General features: G+C 42.2%; 2 protein-coding genes across 2 annotated transcripts in view; one reads left to right on the top strand and one right to left on the bottom strand.

Moving 5' to 3' along the window:
- Positions 1-19750, top strand: part of ARMH3 (armadillo like helical domain containing 3) — a 270864-nt gene that overhangs the window by 147308 nt on the left and 103806 nt on the right. The window contains exon 23 of the mRNA XM_014583337.2: positions 4645-4720. Coding sequence (XP_014438823.1) covers positions 4645-4720 — 76 coding nt within the window. The remainder of the gene's footprint in view (positions 1-4644; positions 4721-19750) is intronic.
- On the bottom strand, positions 8048-8515 carry LOC106733622 (40S ribosomal protein S18-like). The gene has a single exon (XM_014583336.2). The coding sequence runs from the start codon at positions 8501-8503 to the stop codon at positions 8048-8050; it is 456 nt and encodes a 151-aa protein (XP_014438822.1). The 5' UTR covers positions 8504-8515.

Raw genomic sequence — 19750 nt, 5'->3', positions numbered from 1 at the left:
GAAGGAATGTAAAAAACAAAAAAGGGGCCAGCAGGTGGCGTGGTGGTTAACAGGCTGGTCTCCCACATGGCTGAACATGGTTTGAGTGCCAGGCCTGGCTACTTGAAAATCATGCCAGGGACATGTGTTATGTGCCCAAAATCCTGAGAGGGGAATGGAGGAGAAGGGATTGCCACATGGCCGTACCCTTTGGGGGATGACTTGTCACTTTCCATCTCTCTCTCTCTCTGATGAGCTCATGTGCCCCATGGCAAAAACCTAAAAAACAAAACAAAACAGAACCCCCAAAATATAAATAAAATAAACAAAAATCATGTAAAAGACAGTGACGTGATCTGGGTACCTGTTGACTAAGGAACAGAGCTGACAGTATTTTACAGAGAAAATGATCCATGGATAGAGTTAAACACCGCTCTAAAAATATGAGGAGAAAATTCAGCTTAATTTGATAAATGTTTAGGACCCTGCCATCAGAGAATGTATAATCTATTGGAAAAATTTTAAATCTAATGACCAATGCACCTAAGAAAAACTTCAAAATTGAGTTGAAAGGGGTCAGTAGATGGCGTAGCAGTTATGTCGCTGGTCTCCCACATGGCCAGTTGTGTTTGAGTCCTGGACTCGGTGACTTGAAAATCACAGCAGGCATCCACATGTGTGTGCCCAAGATCCCTGGAGGAGAAGGGATTGCTGCGTGGCCATCTGTCCTGGGGGCTGACTTTTCACTTCCCTCCCTCCCTCCCTCCCTCCCTCTCTCTCTCTCTGGTAAGCACATGGACCCTAAAGCAAAAACCTCTTTTAAAAAAATTGAGGGACCAGCAGTTAGCGTAATGGTTATGTCGCTGGACTCCCACGTAGTTGACTGCAGTTCGAGTCCCGGGCCCGGTGGCTTAAACTCACGCCGGGCGCTTGTGCGTGTGTGCCCAAGATCCCGAGAGGAGAATGGAGGAGAAGGGATTGCGGCATGGCAATCCCCCCTGGGGGGTGATTTCTCGCTTTCTGTCTCTCTGTCTCTCTGTCTCTGTCTGTCTGGCGAGCGCACGTGCCCTATAGCAAAAACTTCACCAAAAAAATAAATAAATAAATAAAATTGAGTTGGGGACCAGCTGGTGGCGTGGTGGTTAAGGCACTGGACATTCCCACATAGCTGACCATGGTTTGAGTCCTGGACCTGGTGGCTTGCTTTCTCACTTTCCCTCTCTCTTTCTTTTTCTCTGTTTCTCTCTGGTCAAGGTAAAAGAAATGAATAAATAAAGATTTTTTTAAAATGCTATTAAGGAAACCAGAAGATTCTGTAAAAAAAAAATTTTTTTTGAGTTGAACAAGACACACCTGACTTGTTGAAGCAACTTGGTTCACACTGTGGAGCTCTGACTTGGAACGATACCAAGGTCCCTTGCACTATATCTTGTAAATGAGAAAAGCAGTACTCTGATAACATGTTTTATTAAGGCTCCCATCTTATCTTAGAATTGCATGAATTTATAAAAATGAGGCATTGCAAGAACAAATGCAGAGCAGCCAGATGAGTTTTCCTTCCCTCGGTACAGCCACAGTCCCCATCTCCTCCTCCCTGTAGAGCTGCCGCGGCTGTTCCTTTTGCTTAGGAATCCAGGGTTGGAGTAGATAGTAACGGTACTTGATATGAAGTCCTTATGCAAATTCCACATTTCTTAATGTCAGCAAGGGCCCAGCTTCCTTTTTTTGGCAAGGTCTCAGGTACATTCATTCATTCATTTGGGAGGCAGTCTATTGAAATTAATAATAGCTAAAACATACTATGTACCGTGCAGCTGTACTAATCTAAGCTTTATATATAGTAATTCATTTAATTCCCACAGCAATCCTTTCATGTAGGTTATTCACAAGTTATTATTACTATTACATTTATTATTCATGATAGGTGGCAGAGGCTGGACTTCAACCCTGACAGTCAGCTTCAGAGATCATGCTTATTTATTTATTTATTTACACATGCACGCATGCGTGCATGCATGCTATAGGGCATGAGTGCTTGCTAGAGAGAGAAAGAGAAATCACTCCCCGGGGGATGGCCATACCACAGTCCCTTTTCTGTTCTCATCTTGGGATTTTGGGATGTGCACACACATGTGCTGGCATGTTTTTTTTTTTTTGGAGAGATTTTCACTATAGGGCGCGTGCGCTCGCCAGACAGACAGAGGGAGACATTAGAGACAGAAAGCGAGAAATCACCCCCCAGGGGGGATGGTCATGCCGCAGTCCCTTCTCCTCCATTCTCCTCTCGGGATCTTGGGCACACACGCACACGCACACGCACACACGCCCGCCGTGCGTTTTAAGCCCCCGGGTCTGGGACACGAACCGCGGTCAACTACGTGGGAGTCCAGCGACATAGCCATTACGCTAACTGCTGGTTCCCTCATGTGCTGGCATGTTTTTCTAGCTGCTAGGTCTGGGACCGAAACCGTGCCTTTGGCCATGTGAGATCCAGATGGCTTAGCCCGAACCCCACTGGCTGGCCCAATGCTCTTTAACTGCTCACTGCTTTATACAACCCCAGGCTCTAGAACTCATTCCCTCTGAGTTCAAATTCGAGGTCTTTGACTTAAAACTTGTATGAATGACCTCGATCAATTACTTGTCTCCTCTGAGTCTCAAGTTCCTCATCTGTGTGTTGTATTGCACGTAACCTACTTTTGTCCAGTCTAAGCCCATAGTAAACACCATGCAGTTAGCTTTTATTAACTGGCCGTTCATTAGAAACATACATTTAGAGTGCCTGCTATGTGCTTGCTCTTTCAAGGAGCATTCATGTGGTTTTTCTCTTTTCTAAAATGGCTCAGCTACTTTATTTATTTCATTTTATTTTTATTTTTTTGAGAGGTTTTTGCTATAGGGCACGCACACTCACCAGAAAGAGAGAGACAGAAAGTGAGAAATCAGGGGATGGCCATGCTGCAATCCCTTCTCCATTCTCTTGGGATCTTGGGCACGCACACCCGTATACCTGGTGCGAGTTTAAGCTGCCAGGTTCAGGACATAAACCGCAGTCGACTACATGGGAGTCTGGCGACATAGCCATTATGTCAACTGCTGGTCCCAATGGCTCAGGTACTTTAATGTCTGCCTCTGAAGATTATAGCTGATAGAGGATATGTTTGATTTTGTATTTCCATCATTTACCTTCCTGTGGGTGAGTCTGGAAAAAAATACAGAATTTGGTCAGACAAGGGAAGAATGGTTATGTTGACTCATTATTCGTTGTTCAGGTCACAGTTAATTAAGTCAGAGAAGTAAAAACAGGTTACTCCTTGATTGAAATATGACCATCCTCTATCTGGAAAGGTATTTGTCCTGTTCGAGTTTATACCTATAGATTCAGAAAGCTATATGTGGAACAGGAGGGGACACCAACTCAGCCAGCCAATTCCAGTAACTCAGCCCTAGCCATTAGGGAAGTGATAAATATGGCAGCCAGATTACTCTCACATTACCACCCCACTGCAGGTTTTAAATAAATGAAAAACTGGGCTAGCTGGTGGCAAGGAGGTTAGGGTAGCTGGATCCCATATGACTGATTTTCTGGTTTGAGTCCCAGACCTGGTGGTTCAAGAACCATGCAGATGTGTGTGACCAGAGAGGTGAATGAAGGAGAAGGGATTGTGGGTCATGCTCCTCTGCACTCCTTGGGGTGAGTGATTTTTCACTTTCCCTCTCTGTCTCTCTCTGGCAAGCGCATGTGCTCTATGCCAAAAACAAACAATAACAACAACAAAAACTTAAAATGATTCAAAAACTAAGTTATGGAAACTTATCAACAGTGGGGAGGGAAAACTCAAGGCTGAGAAGGAATGTTAGAAAGTGAAAAAAAAAGTTAAAGAATTCCCAGTGAAAATATAAGGAAAGGCTTACAGAATTCTCTCAACTATTGAGTCATTGGAAAAATCATGTCACATTTTTGCATATAAAAACATAGAAAAATATGTCATGACTTTTCTGACAACCCAATAGTTGAGAGAATTCTATATAAGCCTTTCCTTATATTTTTCTCTATGCTAACGATTTTTTTAAAACTCATTATAGGATATGTGCATTCCCCAGAGAGAGCAGAGGGAAAGTGGGGAAGCACCTTCCACCCCGAGGGGGTGGGGGAGGAATGGCCGTACTAAAATCCCTTCTCCTCTATTCTCCTGTGGGGATTTTGACATGCACACACATGCACCCAGTGTGTTTTTCAAGTTGCCAAGTCCAGGACTCGAACTGTGTAGTCGGTCATGTGGCATCCAGCCACCTCAAACCTCAACCGCCACATCACGTCCTGGCCCTCTGAGGGTGTTTTTAACAAAAGGTGCGTGCGCTCGCCAGAGAGACAGAGACAAGAGAGACAGAAAGCGAGAAATCACCTCCCAGCGAGGATGGCCACACCGCAATCCCTTCTCCTCCATTCTCCTCTCGGGATCCTGGGCACGCACGCACACATACCCAGCGCGAGTTTAAGCCACCGGGTCCGGGAATCGAACCGTGGTTGACTACATGGGAGTCCAGCGACATAGCCATTACACTAACTGCTGGTCCCTTCTTAGTGCTATTCTGAGGTGTATCTTTATTCCTTTTATTTGTGTTTTCTAATGAGTTTGATCTGTGTTCTTCCCTTCTTTACAGTCCTGAGGCTTTCTACGAATGCGGGCCAGTGGAAGGAAGCAGCTAGCAAGGTGACCCATGCATTGGTTAATATCAGGTAAGGAATTTTTCCCTTTCAGAATTCCTTGGCTCATCCTGAAGTTTATCGTATCTTTCTAAGAAGAGTATGTTGAACATCCCTATTTTAAGCCCTGATGTCTGTAGGAGTGGAAGAAATTGTTGGACTAGATCAAGAAAAAAAGCAGGAACATGGAAGGCTCATTTTGTCATATTGAAATAGCACAAAGCGCTGGCTGTTGTATGTTTTTTTCTCAAGAGATGGTTGCAAGCCCTTTTCAGGCATCTTAGTTGCCACAGTATTTGCAGCATGTAGGCAATGGGAAAGCTTTTCTCTGAAGAGTATTTCTGCAGTTCTCCATGGCTTAAGTGAATGACTCATGGAGATCTAGAACTTTGACATTTTACTTTACATGGCTATTTCTATTTGTGGTAAACAGAGGCAAATGGAGTCCGTGGGGCTAAGTGACTTCGTGTTCTTTATGAAATGGCAAGGCAATTACAGACTGCGTGTGTGTTGGGTAGAGTGTGTCAGGCATGGAGGTAGTCAGGGTCTTGAGGCCCGAGCTGTCGGGAAATGGAGAGCAGGGAGTACTTGCTGATGAAACCTCAGTCTGGCTTTTCTATTTTTTGCATCCTTTGTGCCTATGATTTTTCATTTTCTCAACAGTTATTAAATTGATTTTGCAAACAATTGAAAAAATTAACACTGAGTAAAAGAGGCAAACCCAACAGATGGGGACCTTGATTTAGCTCTGGATGTAAGCCTTGCCAGACGTTCCCAGTAATAGTAACGCAGTTTACAACTCGGTATAGAATCTGTGCGTGCCAGAGCTGGGATACGATGTTTGTTTCTGTACCTCTTTTCAGTTAAGGCAAAGTGTCCTGTGCCTGCAGTGATTACCCCAGTGTTGGCACATCTGGGGATGAAAGGGAAAGTGTGAAATTTGTGTGTTAGGAGAGCTGGATGAGGGAGCATAGGGTTAGATGTGCTAACAAGATTGCAGTGAAGGTTGGTCTGCTTACCTGTCACCAGAGACATTTTGCAGCAAGCACAATTTTATAAATCTCTCAAATAAATGCATATCTGCACTTAGCAAATAATCCAGATACTGGGGTAAAGCCTTATGATAAATGTGATTTTCTGTAAGAATCAGAAGTTATAAACTGCCTTCTCCCAAATATCCCTTTGTGACCGAAGGGCAGCATGACAAATGTGGGTGTTTTGAGTGAAGCACCAGGTTCTGAGCTAGAGTATGAAGTGCATGCGGGTCTAATTTATGTTGTGTTTATTTATTCATGTATTTACGTGGGCTTTCCAGGCAGCTCCTTTCCATCTGGGGCCTGTTTCCTTGATCACATTTCTTTGTGCTTGCTTTACCTCTGGCTTTGTTGCCTTTCCTTTCAGTGGTTTCTGGCTTGGCTGCTGCTTTTATTCTTCCCAAGGGCCATCAAGCAGCTGATTTAAGCTTTTGGCCTCTCCTTTTTCTGAATAGCCGAGAAATTGGGCTGAGCCTTTAACAAATGCTTGTAACAATGACACCCTTCCTTCTCCTTGCGTGGCTGTCAGGCCTGTACCTTCATTTTCATTCCTCAGACTTCTCTGGTGATTTGCTGCAGAAAATAATCACGTCATTTTCACTGCTGCCAATGAATGGAACTCGGGGTATAAGCCTAAAGTAGCAAAGGCTCAGTCAGTGTTCTCAAGAGATTACTAGAAAGATGCAAAGCCAGATTAGGCAAAAATATTGGTGGTATTAAACCTACAAAAGTTTACCTTTTTTTCCTTTCTGACTTCTGTTTTCAGTTACTATAATAAGTGCCAGACTTTGTATTGTTCTTTCATATATAATCTTCTTTAATCCTTATACTATAGAGTGTATTTTATACTTTTCGAATAGTTTTTTTAAACCAGTGAGGAAATTGAGGATCCCACAACTGCTGTGTGGCAAAGCTGAGTTTTGTTATTTTTTTGAGAAGTTTTCGTTATAGGGCGTGTGCGCTCCTCAGAAAGACAGAGAGAGACAGAGAGAGATAAAGTAAGAAATCACCCTTCGGGAACCAGCAGTTAGCGTAATGGCTATGTCGCTGGACTCCCATGTTAGTCGACTGCGGTTTGCGTCCCGGACCCGGTGGCTTAAAACTCATGCCAGGCGCGTGTGCATGTGTGCCCAGGATCCCGAGAGGAGAATGGAGGAGAAGGGATTGCGGCGTGACCATCCCCCCGGGGGTTGATTTCTCGCTTTCTGTCTCTATGTCTCTCTCTGTCTGTCTGGCGAGGGCATCGCCCTATAGTGAAAATCCCTCCAAAAAAAAAAAAAAAAGAAATCACCCTTCAGGGGGGTGGCCATGCCCCAATCCCTTCTCCTTTTTTTTTTTTTTGAGACATTTTTTGTTATAGGGCGTGTGCGCTTGCCAGACAGACAGAGACAGAGAGATAGAAAGCGAGAAATCACCCCTCAGGGAGGATGGCCATGCAATCCCTTCTCTTCCATTCTCCTCTTGGGATCTTGGGCATGCACGCACACGTGCCAGGCGTGAGTTTAAGCCACCGGGTCCAGGACTCAAACCACGGTCGAGTACGTGGGAGTCCAGTGACATAGCCATTACGCTAACTGCTGGTCCTCCAAGCTGAGAATTATTAATCATAGGTGTTCTAACTCCCATGTCAGGTCTTTTTCTTCCACACCTTTTACAGAGTTGTACCAGAAACTACTGTGGAGGTAAACAGAAAACATGTGATGTATTGAAAGAAGCATGGAAACTTGAGTTAGAAAATCTGAATTTTTTCGTGTCCCAGCGGAGTCGCCAAAAACAAACAAACAAAAAAGAAAAACTGAATTTTTAATTTTTGTTTGTACGACTGTGTGACCTTGATCAAGTTACTTAGCTTCTCTGGATCTGTTTCCACCATCTATAAAATGGGTTGATGGTGGGATCACCCGTTTCACAAGGTAATAATTATGAGACTGACATAATATAATCTGTACAAAAGTTATTAGTAAAGTATAGAATACTGATTATTTCACTTAGAATAGTATCTTCAGAGTTCATCCATGCCATAGCATGTATCTGAATTTCCTCTCTTTTTAGTGTGTGTATGTGTACATACCAGGTTTTGTTTTTTAAAGAATTATTTTACTTAATTTATTGTAAACAATGCTGATGTGAACGTGGGTGTACAGCTGTCTGCCTGAGACTGTGCTTTCACTTCTTTTGGGCATGTCCCCAGAAGAGGAATTGCAGGATCTTACAGTAATTCAGTGCTTAATTTTTTGAGAAATTGCTATATAGTCTTTGAGGTTTAGCTTTTTTTTTTTTTTTTTTAGTATATAAACGATTTCTTAACAGACAAGGCTTACAGACTTCATTCTTCTTGGATACCCATGGTACAGCCACAACGGCCAGTTGTCTTAGTGTGCTGGCCTCGGACCCAAAGGCCCCAGAAGTGGCCCAGCCCTCTGTGGGCCCATATCTTCTTCAGTCTCTCCAGGTCTTCACGCAGCTTGTTGTCCAGACCGTTGGCCAGGACATGGCTGTAGTTTACGTCCTTTACATCTTTCTGCCGGTGCAGGAACCAGTCTGGGATCTTGTCCTGGCGTGGATTCTGCATAGTAGTGGTCACACGTTCCACCTCCTCCTCAGTGAGCTCTCCTGCCCCCTCGGCGAGGTCTGTGTCTGCTTTCCTCAACACCACATGAGCGTATCTTCGCCCCACACCCTTGATGGCAGTGATGGCAAAGGCCGCCTTCTGCCGCCCATCGATGTTGGTATTAAATACTCGCAAAATGTGCTGGAACTTCTCAGGGATCACCAGAGACATGGCGGCGGCACGAGGGGCGGCGTGTAGGACTCCTGTGGAAGAGCAGGTTTAGCATTTTGAGCTTTCTTTAGAGTGTTTCCTAAGTACAGCTTCGTTTTCTCCTCTGTAAAAGCGAGGATATTACCTTAGCCTTAAAAGATGTTTTGCTGGGAACCAGCAGTTAGCGTAATGGCTATGTTGCTGGACTCCCACGTAGTCGACCGCGGTTCACGTCCCGGACCCGGTGGCTTAAAACTCACGCCGGGCGCGTGTGCGTGAGTGCCCAAGATCCTGAGAGAAGAATGGAGGAGAAGGGATTGTGGCGTGGCCATCCCCCCTGGGGGGTGATTTCTCGCTTTCTGTCTCTATGTCTTTCTCTGTCTGTCTGGCGAGTGCACGTGCCCTACAGTGAAAATCTCTCTCAAAAAAAAAAAAAAAGATGTTTTGCTTTTCTTCGCAGGTAGACCTTGATAGATTTGGATGAGGGTTGTCCAGGGAGGATTTTTTCCCCCCTGAGAGTCAGAATTCTTTTAGCTGAAGACAAATAAAATAAAAATTTAAAAGAAGTAATAAGGCTGCACTCCACTGAGCGAGTGGTAATGAGTGCTGCCTCATGTTTTTCCTTTCTCTAAGAGCTGGTGTTGTACTTCCCTGAAACTTTGGTACTTTAGAAAACAAGAACCTGTGTCCTGTGGGACCCCAGGGATACTGTGAGATCTTTATCAACCACCACTCTGATCGTCGAGGATAACATATGTAAAGACTTGTGATGTATAGCATTTGATTCTGCTCTTTATAAAGGTTACTTGTGCTGATCTCACATCTGGAAAGGATTTCTAAAGCAGAGTGAACGCTCCTGTAGTATGTTCTTTGATAGCCGTGGGAAGGGCTCGGGTTTCATGTGAGGTTTTCAGACACCTAACAGCTGGGAGGCCTCCCAGACTGGCTTGCCAGTTGATGACAGCTCCAAATGATGTCTTTGGGATCTCCTGTAATGCAGTGCATCTAATGACTAAACCCTAATAAAGTGTCTCCCCAGCAGGTGAAAGGCAGCAGAAAGATCTCAGACCTTCTGTGCTAAGAATACTCAGCTTAGGTAGTGACAGTCAAATTACAAGTCCTTCCACACGCTTGGAGGCCTAAATTTGCTCAGGTGTCAGTCTTTGCTTTTCAGTTGTCTGTCGTGGCTTAGTCATGCCAGTTCTTTAATTGTCAAAGTTATTTGTGTTTAAACAATTTGTCTCTCTCTTCCTGTTTGATCCTTCAGTGAGATTCTTAAACTGCAGCTACTTGGGAATTGCTGTTTTTAATGAACACCTGATATCACCAACAAACAGTGTCCTATGTTTTCCTCCCCGTAGGCGAGTTGTTCCATTGTTTTGCCATAAGCAAAATTAAAAATGTTGCTGGTCAGCTGGTGGTGTGCTGGCTAAGGCAGCTGGATCCCACATGACTGACTGCATGGTTTGGGTCCCGGACCAAACAGCTTGGAAAAAAACTCTGGAAAATGGAGGGGAAGGGACTGCAGCATGGTCATCTCCCATAAGGGGTGATTTCTCACTTTCCCTTTCTCTATGTCTGTCTGTCTCTCTTTCTCTGCATATCTCTGGCATGTACACACAACCCATAGCAAATTAAAAAAAAAAATGTTTGTTGCTCCCCCCTTTAGGAATTTACTTGTTGGTATAATCATTGTTTCAGCTGCCTCCCCAGATTTAGTTTTTCACAAACAAAGGATAGTTTGAGGGGCCTTGCGCAGGGCTGTTGGGGCTGTTTTGCTTGGAGACTAATATTCTGAATATTTCCTGACACTGTCTAACAGCCTGTTAGGTCTTGTACTTTAGGAAGAGGTCTGTTGACTATTAACCTAATAAGTCAGAAGAGAAAGAGAAGATATTATGGTCTGACCTTCACCAACCAAACAACACTCAAAGTAAGTAATTTGAAGCCCTTAATGAAATCTCTTCAAGTTAACATCTTAATGCTTTTCACTTAATGAACATTTCATTAGTACCAAGTTCAAACTCCTATTCCCTGCTTACAGAAAGGAATAGTGGCTGAATCATTGCAAATAGGCATTTCTCCCGATTTGTTGTTTTCTTAATGTGGATAGTTTTTTTTGTTTTGTTTTTAGATTTTTGCCATAGGGCAGGTGTGCTTGCCAGAGAGAGAGAGAGAGGGAAAGTGAGAAATCATACCCCGGGGATTGGTGACCATGCTGTGATCCCTTTTCCTCCATTGTCCTCTTGAGACCTGGAGCATTCAGGCACAAGCATCCGGTGTGATTTTCAGGCCATCAGTCTGCTATCAACCATGTAGTAATCCAGCACCTTAACCACAATGCCATCTGTTGGCCCCAGCGTGGATAAAGTTTTAACTCTGGGTAATGTTACTATTTTTTCCTTTAATTAGAACACATTAAGCTCAAGTTCAGTTTTTTTTCAAGAATGACTTTTCAGATATTGCTGTGGTTTTAAGTCTGGGATTTAGAAGGAATGACTCTAGTGCTTTTCTTTGTAAATCTCTTATCTGTTCATCTAGTGAGTTTGCCTTCTGTCTCATCTAATCACTCCTGTGGTTTTCTTGTTCCATGCTGAGGTGGTTCCCAACACTATTCCTGTTAATATATTTATGAAAGTGTTTTCCTTTAACCCTAAAAAAACTCCTCTCTTTCTCAAAAAAAGAACAAAACAAAACAAAAAGCAAAAACAAAAAAATGCTGCTGTGGAGGCTAAGGAACAAGAATAGCATACTAGATAAGGGGGTTCGTTGAACATAACACCCTTTGGAACAGGCTGTGTATAAAATTCAGATCGTCACAGAAAATGTGACTTCAGACAATAATGTTGGCTGATGGTAACAAAGAGTAGAGAAGGGAGTGTGAGTTCTCAGCTAGCCGAAGTTACACCTTTCCCCATGCCCAGGCACCTGCTTCAGCCACAACATTTGCTCATAGTCACAGTTCTTTTATCAGAAATGGGTGCTGATGAATCTAGTGAAAAGTAAATATGGACCAAAGTGATTAATCATAGGAGCAGAGGCATTGGGTTGATGACTCCTGAGGAGCAGGGAGTACATGAACATAACCTTTTCTAGTTGTTTGCTTCAGGTCAGGCTCAAATTATCCTGAGTTAGAATTTATCAATAATGACCTTTGTTTCCTTAATCAGACCCTGCTGATCTTTCATTTGAGAGAATGAAAAGCATTATGCAGATTAAAATAAAGCACCAGAATGAAGCTGGTGTGTTGTTTACCCAATGACTGGGAGCATTACATATTATTCTAAAAGTTGCTGTTCCCTAATCTCTTAAGACTACAGCTAGAAATGAAAACCAACTGCTAAATCCCATGTGGTTAATCATCTGTTTTGCCCGAGCTTGGTTTATGCTGCAGTGAGGTTTTCCATTAGGTCATAGCTGGGCTTGGTGAACTGCAGTACAATAAGGAAGTCTTGGTTTAAGAAACTCAGATATTTGTAATCAAATACTAAGATTGTCAGTTGAGAGCTGCTATAAAATCCCTCCTGGATTTATCATGAAATTTTCTTGGAGTCCTTTTCCACTCCCCCGCCCCTTCCTCCTCCTCTTGAAATATTTTCTTTTTTTTTTCTAACTTTAGGTGAAGCATACGTAATATGAAATTGACCATTTTAACTTTTTTTTAAGCTAGTAAGGTACATTCACCTTGTTATGTAAGCATCACTACTATCTGTCTTCAGAACTATGACTTCTTTCTCAGCTCTGAACCCACTAAACACTAACTCCCATTACTCTCCTTCCCCAGGCCCTGGCAGTCACCATTCTGTTTCTGTGAATTTGACTACTCGAGGAACTTCATATAAGAGGAATCACATAATATTTGTTCTTTGTGACGGACTTATTTAGTAAAATGTCCTTGGAGTTCATCCATGTTGTAGCATATATCAGAATTTCTTTTATAAGACTAAATAATATTCCATTGCATGTATATACCACATTTTGCTTCTCTGTTGTCATGTTCATGGACACTTAGTTGCTTTCACCTTGACTATTATGAATAATGCTATAAACATGAGTGCACATAGATCTCTTTGAGACCTTGCTTTCATTTCTTTTGGGTATATATGCAGAAATAGAATTGCTGGATCATATGATAATTCTTTGTAAAACATTTTGAGTAATTGCCAAACCATTTTTCAAAGCAGGTGCACTGTTTTATATTTCAATTTCTCTATATTCTTGCCACCACTTTTTTGTTTGTTTGTTTTAATACTAGCCATCATAATGAGTGTGAAGTAGTGTGTCATGATTTTCATTTCCTTGTTTATGACTAGTGATGTTGGGCATTTTTTCATATGTTTATTGGTCATTTTTGTGTATTTTCTTAGCCCAAGTATCTGTTCAGGTCCTTTACCCATGTTTTAGTTGAATTATCTGTTTTTATTGTTGTTGAGTTTTAGGAATTCTTTTTTTTTTTGAGAAGTTTTTGCTATAGGGCACATGCACTTGCCTGAAAGACAGAGAGACAGAGAGATAGAAAGCGAAAAATCACCCCCCAGGGGGGATGGCCATTCCGCAATCCCTTCTCCTCTTGGGATTTTGGGCATGCACGCACACGTGCCCGGCATGAGTTTAAGCCACTAGGTCTGGGACTTGAACTGTGGTTGGCTACATGGGAGTTCAGTGACATAGCCATTATGATAACTGCTGATCCCAGGAATTCTTTATGTATTCTTTTTTTTTTTTTTTTGAGAGGTTTTCGCTATAGGGCACGTGCGCTCGCCAGACAGACAGAGAGAGACAGAGAGACAGAAAGCGAGAAATCACCCCCCAGGGGGGATGGTCACGCCGCAATCCCTTCTCCTCCATTCTCCTCTCGGGATCTTGGGCATGCACGCACACACGCCTGGCGTGAGTTTTAAGCCACCGGGTTTGGGACACGAACCGCGGTTGACTATGTGGGAGTCCAGCGACATAGCCATTACGCTAACTGCTGGTTCCCTTAATATTCATCCCTTACCAGATATCTTATTTGCAGATATTTTCTCCCATTACATGGGTTGCCTTTCATGTTTTTTTTTTTTTAAGAATTTTTTATTTAGCTTTATTTATTTATTTTAATTTGACCAGATAGGGACAGAGAGAGAGAGAAAAAAAAAGGGAGAAAGCAAGCCACTAGGTCTGGGACTCGAACCACAGTCAGCCATGTGGGAGTCTACCACGCCACCTGCTGGCCCTGCCTTTCATGTTGTTGATAATGTTCTTGGATGCAATACGGTTTTTAATTTGATGAAGTTGAACTTATCTATTTTTTGTTGTTGTTGTTGCCTGTGCTTTTGGTGTCATATCCAGGAGATCATTGTCAGATCTAAAGTTATAAAACTTTTGTATTTTTTTCTAAGAAATTTCTAATTTTGGTTCTTATATTTATGTCTTTGATTAATTTTGAATGAGTTTTTGTATGTGGTGTAAATAAGGTCCCAATTTTATTTGTTTGCGTGTGGAGATCCAGTTTCCCCTGTACCCACTCGACTTTCTTAGCATATCACAGCTCTGATTTTATAACTTGAATCAGACTTAATTTGGAACCAAATTAACAAGTTATAGAGGTCCTATTTATGGCATGGTGGTTAAGGTAGCTGGGTCCCACATGGCTAACTGTGCAGTTCAAGTCCTGGACCTGGCAGCTTGAAAACACACCGGGCGTGTGCACGTGTGTGTCTGAAATCCCAAGAATGGGGAAGGGATTGTGGTGTGTCCATCCCCCCCTTCCCACCTTGGTGCTTGCTTTCTTACCTCCTCCTCCCCATCTCTGGCAAGTACTCATTTAGTAGCAAACTAAAAATAACAATAATAATAAACGATAGAAATGGAGCTTCTCCACATTTCCCCCTACATGTTCTCATTCCTTTTAGTTTTTATTTGTTTTAGAATTATTTAATTAATGAGATTTCTTCTTCTTCTTCTTCAATTTAACCAGATAAAGATAGAGAAAAAGAGAGGGTGAGTGAGAAAGCAAGCCACCAAGACCAGGACTTGAACCATGGTTCCATTTCAGTGTCTAGCACCTTAACCATCATGCCAACTGCCGGCCCTCCAATTCCTTTTTGTTTTTTTTTGAGGTTTGTTTGTTCCTCTGCTGTGTAAGAGGTAGCATAACAGTGGTTAAGACTAGGGATTCAGGTTGTCTGAGTTTGAGTCCCAGCTATACCATTGACTTTTGGCAAGTTATTTAATTTTTGAGTTTTCTCAGCTGCAAAGTGAGGATAACAATGGAATAAGGCCTGTGTCATTGTCCGGTTTAAATGACAATCTATGTAAAGCTCTTGGAGTAGTGCCTGACACATAGTCAGTGCTATATAATTGTTCATTGTTGTAATTTTTTTTTTTTTTGGAGAGGTTTTTGCTATAGGGTGCGTGCGCTTTAGAGAGAGACAGAGAGATAGAAAGCGAGAAATCACCCTCCAGGGAGGATGACCACGCCGCAATCCCTTCTCTTCTGTTCTCCTCTTAGGATCTTGGGCACGCACGCACACATGCCCGGTGTGAGTTTTAAGCCACCGGGTCCGGGACGCGAACCGCAGTCAACTACATGGGAGTCCAGCGACATAGCCATTACGCTAATTGTTGGTCCCATTGTTGTAATTTTTAAAAATTGCTGGGACTAGCAGATGGCGTGATGGTTATGTTGCTGGACTCTCATGTAGTTGACCTCAGTTCCAGGCCTGGACCCAGCAACTTGAAACTCACTCTGGATGCGTGTGCGTGCATGCCCAAAATCCTGAGAGGAGAATAGAAAATAAGGGATTGTGGCGTGGCCATGCCCCCCCCCACACCCGGGGGGATATTTCCCCCCCCCCGGGGTGATTTCTTGCTTTCTGTTCCTCTCTGTCTCTCTGGTGAGCGCATGTACAGCAAAAAATCTCTAAAAATAGTTGTCCTCATTGTGCTAGTCTGGAGGTCTTACTAGCCTTGGTTCTGATGATCTGCCTGGGAACTTATTCTGAAAGAGCAAGCCCTTCCATACCTACCCTTGTTCAATCCCTTATTTCACTTATGTGGACTTAGTAGGTACCAGAGTTACAAAATAACAATATTTACAAGCTGGCATTGGGGGCAGTGCTTAAGTGGTCAGCCTGTGCCTTGGCATCATCTATGTGAACATAGTTTGGGTGGGAGGTTTTGTGTTTTCTGTACTTCCAGTCCTTGGAGGAAATCTTTGACCTTGAAACCTTGGCTTTACTCTATTGATAAGAGAGTTTTGCCTTCTTGCTGTCATTGTGGTGAAAAACATATTTATAAAATGAATATACATGTAATAGCTAAGAGGATACTAACCAATATGATTTTATCTCTGGACACAGGGATTATAAGTGGTTTTAAGATTTCTTCCTTATATTTTAATTATTCATTAATTTTTAAAAGTTTATTCTTTGGGAGACAGACAGATAGACAGCATCCTTTTGCTATGGGGCACATGCACTGACCAGAGAGACAGAGAGACAGAAAGCAAGCAATCACACCCCCCCCAGGGGGGATGGCCACGCCACAATCCCTTATCCTCTATTCTCTTCTCATTATTTTGGGCATGCACACAAACACATCCGGAGTGAGTTTCAAGTCGCTGGGGTCTCACACTGTGATCCTCCCCTCAGCCTCCCTTGCCAGCCAGGATCATGCTTCCAACATGTACAGGTTGACCTGAGAACCAAACCCTGATTTTTTTTTTTTTTGGAGAGGCTTTTCCGTTATAAGGCGTGTGCGCTCGCCAGACAGACAGACAGAGACATAGAGACAGAAAGCGAGAAATCACCCCCCAGGGGGGATGGTCATGCCGCAATCCCTTCTCCTCCATTCTCCTCTCGGGATCTTGGGCATGCACGCACACATGCCCGGCGTGAGTTTTAAGACACCGGGTCCGGGACGCGAACCACGATCGACTACATAGGAGTCCGGCGACATAGCCATTATGCTAACTGCTGGTTCCCAACCCTGATTTTTCATATGGCTTCCCGTATTGCAGAGTGGTGTGCTACCACTGCACTTCTGCAGCTGAATCTGTATTTTAATGTAATAAAAAGTTACCTGTGGATTTCTCACAGATTACCTTTTTCGGGTTGGGAAAGTTCCCTTCTGTTACTAGTTTGTTGAATGTGTTTATTATGAAAGGATGTTAGGTTTTGTCAAATGCTTTTTCTGCATCTATTGAGATGATCATGTGGTTTTTGTTTTTCATTCTGTTGATAACAGTGTACTACAGTAATTGATTTCCAGATACTAGACAGACTTTGCATTCCTGGGATAAATCTCACTTGGTCATGGTGTATAATTCTCCTTATATGTTGTTGGATTCACTTTGCTAGTTCTGTTGAGAATCTTTGCATCCATATTTAATACCTGTAGACTATAGAAATATTGGTCTTTACCTATGTTTTCTTGTGATACCTAAGTCAGTTTTGATATCAGGGTAATGCTTGGCCTCATAGAATGAATTGGGAAGTGTTTCTCCTCTTCTGTTTCTGGAAGAGTTTAGGAAGGTTGGGTAATTCTTTAAATGATTAGTAGAATTCACCAATGAAGCCATCAGAGTTTGAGCTTTTTTTTTTTTTTTTTCCACAAATAATCTTTTTATTAGTAATTCAATCTTTTTACTTGTTATAGACCTAGTCAGATTGACTGTTTCCTCCTGAGTCAGTTTTGGTAGTTTGTGTTTTTCTAGGAATTTGTCCATTTCATCCAAATTGTTTAATTTACTGACATGCAGTTCTCAGTATTACTGTATAATTCTTTTTTATTTCCGTAAGGTTAATAGAAGTATTCTCTTTCATTCCTGATTCTGGTAACTTGAGTTTCCTTTTCTTTGTCAATCTAGCTAAAGATTTGTCAATTTTGTTGATTTTTTTAAAAAAGAAACAGCTTTTGGTTTAATTGATTTTCCTCTTTTGTTTTCTATTCTCTTCTTATTAATTTCTACTGTAGTCTCCACTCTTTCAGGACAGAGGGTTTCTGCTTGCTTTTTGCTTAGTTAGCTCTTTCATAAAACAAACTTAAATGAATTTAATTATTCTGACCACAAAGAAATGAAATTAAAAGTCAACAATGGAAAGAAATGGATTAATATAAAAAATACTTTTATTATTTCTAGCATTTAAATTTTACTAGTGTTTGTTTTATGACCTGGGATATGATCTGTCCTGGAGAATGTTTATATGCACTTGAGGAAAGTGTTGGGGAAAGTGTTCTATAAATGTGTGTTAGGTTTATTTGATTTTTAGTGTTGTTCAGGTCTTCTGTTTACTTCTTTTTCTTCTGCCTAATTCTATCCATTATTAGAAATGGGGCATTGGGCCAGCCCTATAGCACAGTGGTTAAGGGAACCGGATCCCAAATGGCAGACCACAGTTTGAATTCCAGCCCCAGCAGCTAGAAAAACATGCTGAGTGTGTGTGTGTATGTGTGGGCCCAACATCCCAACGGGGGGAGGAATGGAGAAAAAAGGCTTGCGGGATGACCACCCTCATGTGAGGTTTTTTCTCTCTCTGTTTCTTTCTGGCAAGCACACATGCCCTCTGGCAGTGAAAATCATTTTTTAAAAATTGTAAAGGAGGCATTGAAATCTCTGTTGTTATTGATGAATTTTCTTTGCCTCCATTTCTGCTGTTTCTTTTTCTCTTCTTTTTAATTGACAGGGGGCACATAGCGCTTGCCAGAGAGAGGCAGAAAGAGAGGGAGGAAACATCCCTTCAGTGGGGGCATATTGACGCCACAGTCCCATCTCCTCCATTTCTCCATCCTGTCAGGGTTTGGGACACAAACGCACATGTGTCCAGTATACTTGTCAAGCTTCTAGGGCCGGAATTCAGACTGTGGTCTGCCATGTGGGATCCAGCTCCTTTAACCAGTAGGCAATGAAGCCGTCCCGACATACCTTTTTCCATTCTCTTGGTTGTACTCTACGTGTGTCTGTATCTAAAATGTGCCTCTGGTAGGTAGTTGGATCTTATTTTCTTTATCTAGTCTGATAGTCTCTGCCTTTGATTGCATTGCTTATTTTTTTTACTTTTTAAATACTTTGTGTGTGTGTGTGTGTGTGGTTTTGTTTTTCTGCAGACAGAATCTTGCTGTGCTGCAGTTCTCCTGCCCCGGCCTCCAGAGTAGCTGAGACTTAGGTTTGCACTGCACCTGGCTTTTAGGGTAGTCCAGAAATTGACCCCAGACCTTGCATGGATGCTCCTGAGCAGTATCATCCAGTGCGCGCTGCTGAGACAGGGCCACCATTCCTGTTTAATGTTACCATCCATATAGACGGATTTGTGTTTGTTACTGCACTTCTTATTTCGTATGCGTCTCATGTCTTTTTTTGTTCTTTTCCTACTTTACTGCTTTCTTTTGCATTAATTAAATATTTTCTAATGTAGCATTTTGTTTCTTCAGTGATTCTTTATTTTCACTATGTTTTGAGTTATTTCCTTAGTTGCTCTAGGACTTACCACAAACTTTTTATTTTATTTTTTTAAGAGCAGTTTTTGCCCTAGGGTGCGTGTGTTCGCTGGAGAGACAGAATGTGAGAAATCAACCCCCGAGAGAGGACGGCCACGCTGCAATCCCTTCTCCTCCAGTCTCTTCTTGGGATCTTGGACATGCATGCACATATTGCCGGAGTGAGTTTTAAGCCGTCGAGTCTGGGACTTGAACCATGGTCGACTACGTGGGAGTCCAGCGACGTAACCATTATGCTTGTCTGCTTGTCCCTACCACACACATCTTTACATATCTTTTTTTTTTTACTTTTTTTTTTAATGTCTTATTTAAATTTATTTGTTTACGTTCATTCACTATACATCATTACAACATACAAAATGAGATTTTCCATCCAGAGTACACTGTATATTGTCTCAATCAAGCACATCAACATACATGTTATTGTCAACAAATAATTTTCCATTTCTAGTTTACTGTATGTTTTGCTTTTTTCCCCCCATCCTTGATTCCCTATCTCTTACCCTCTGCCATCTCCCACTCTTCCCACACTGTCTCTGGTATCTATGTTTACTTTCTATACTGTTTCCCCCCCCCATTTTTTATTGAATTACTAAAGATTTTAATTAATCTAAATATTTTCATAGCAAACACAGCTGATATATACATTTGCACGAACACAAGTCTAACTTTACGCATCCTATAAAGTAGCACCTAGCTGGGGCTATATATCTTACTGCGGTCATCGAATGGATTTTTCTTTTTTCCGAAACTTTTCTCTTTTTTAGTAACTTGATTTACATTCTTTCC

Source organism: Tupaia chinensis, unplaced genomic scaffold (assembly GCF_000334495.1).
Source record: "Tupaia chinensis unplaced genomic scaffold, TupChi_1.0 Scaffold144255_1, whole genome shotgun sequence".
In the NCBI taxonomy this organism is placed as follows: domain Eukaryota; kingdom Metazoa; phylum Chordata; class Mammalia; order Scandentia; family Tupaiidae; genus Tupaia; species Tupaia belangeri.
The sequence above is the reverse complement of the archived record's forward strand: the minus strand, read 5'-3'. Positions and strand labels throughout refer to the sequence as shown.

What these genes read in the sequence shown, in the direction of transcription:
- LOC106733622 (XM_014583336.2), bottom strand. Translation starts at nt 8,503, where the DNA reads ATGTCTCTGGTGATCCCTGAGAAGTTCCAGCACATTTTGCGAGTATTT.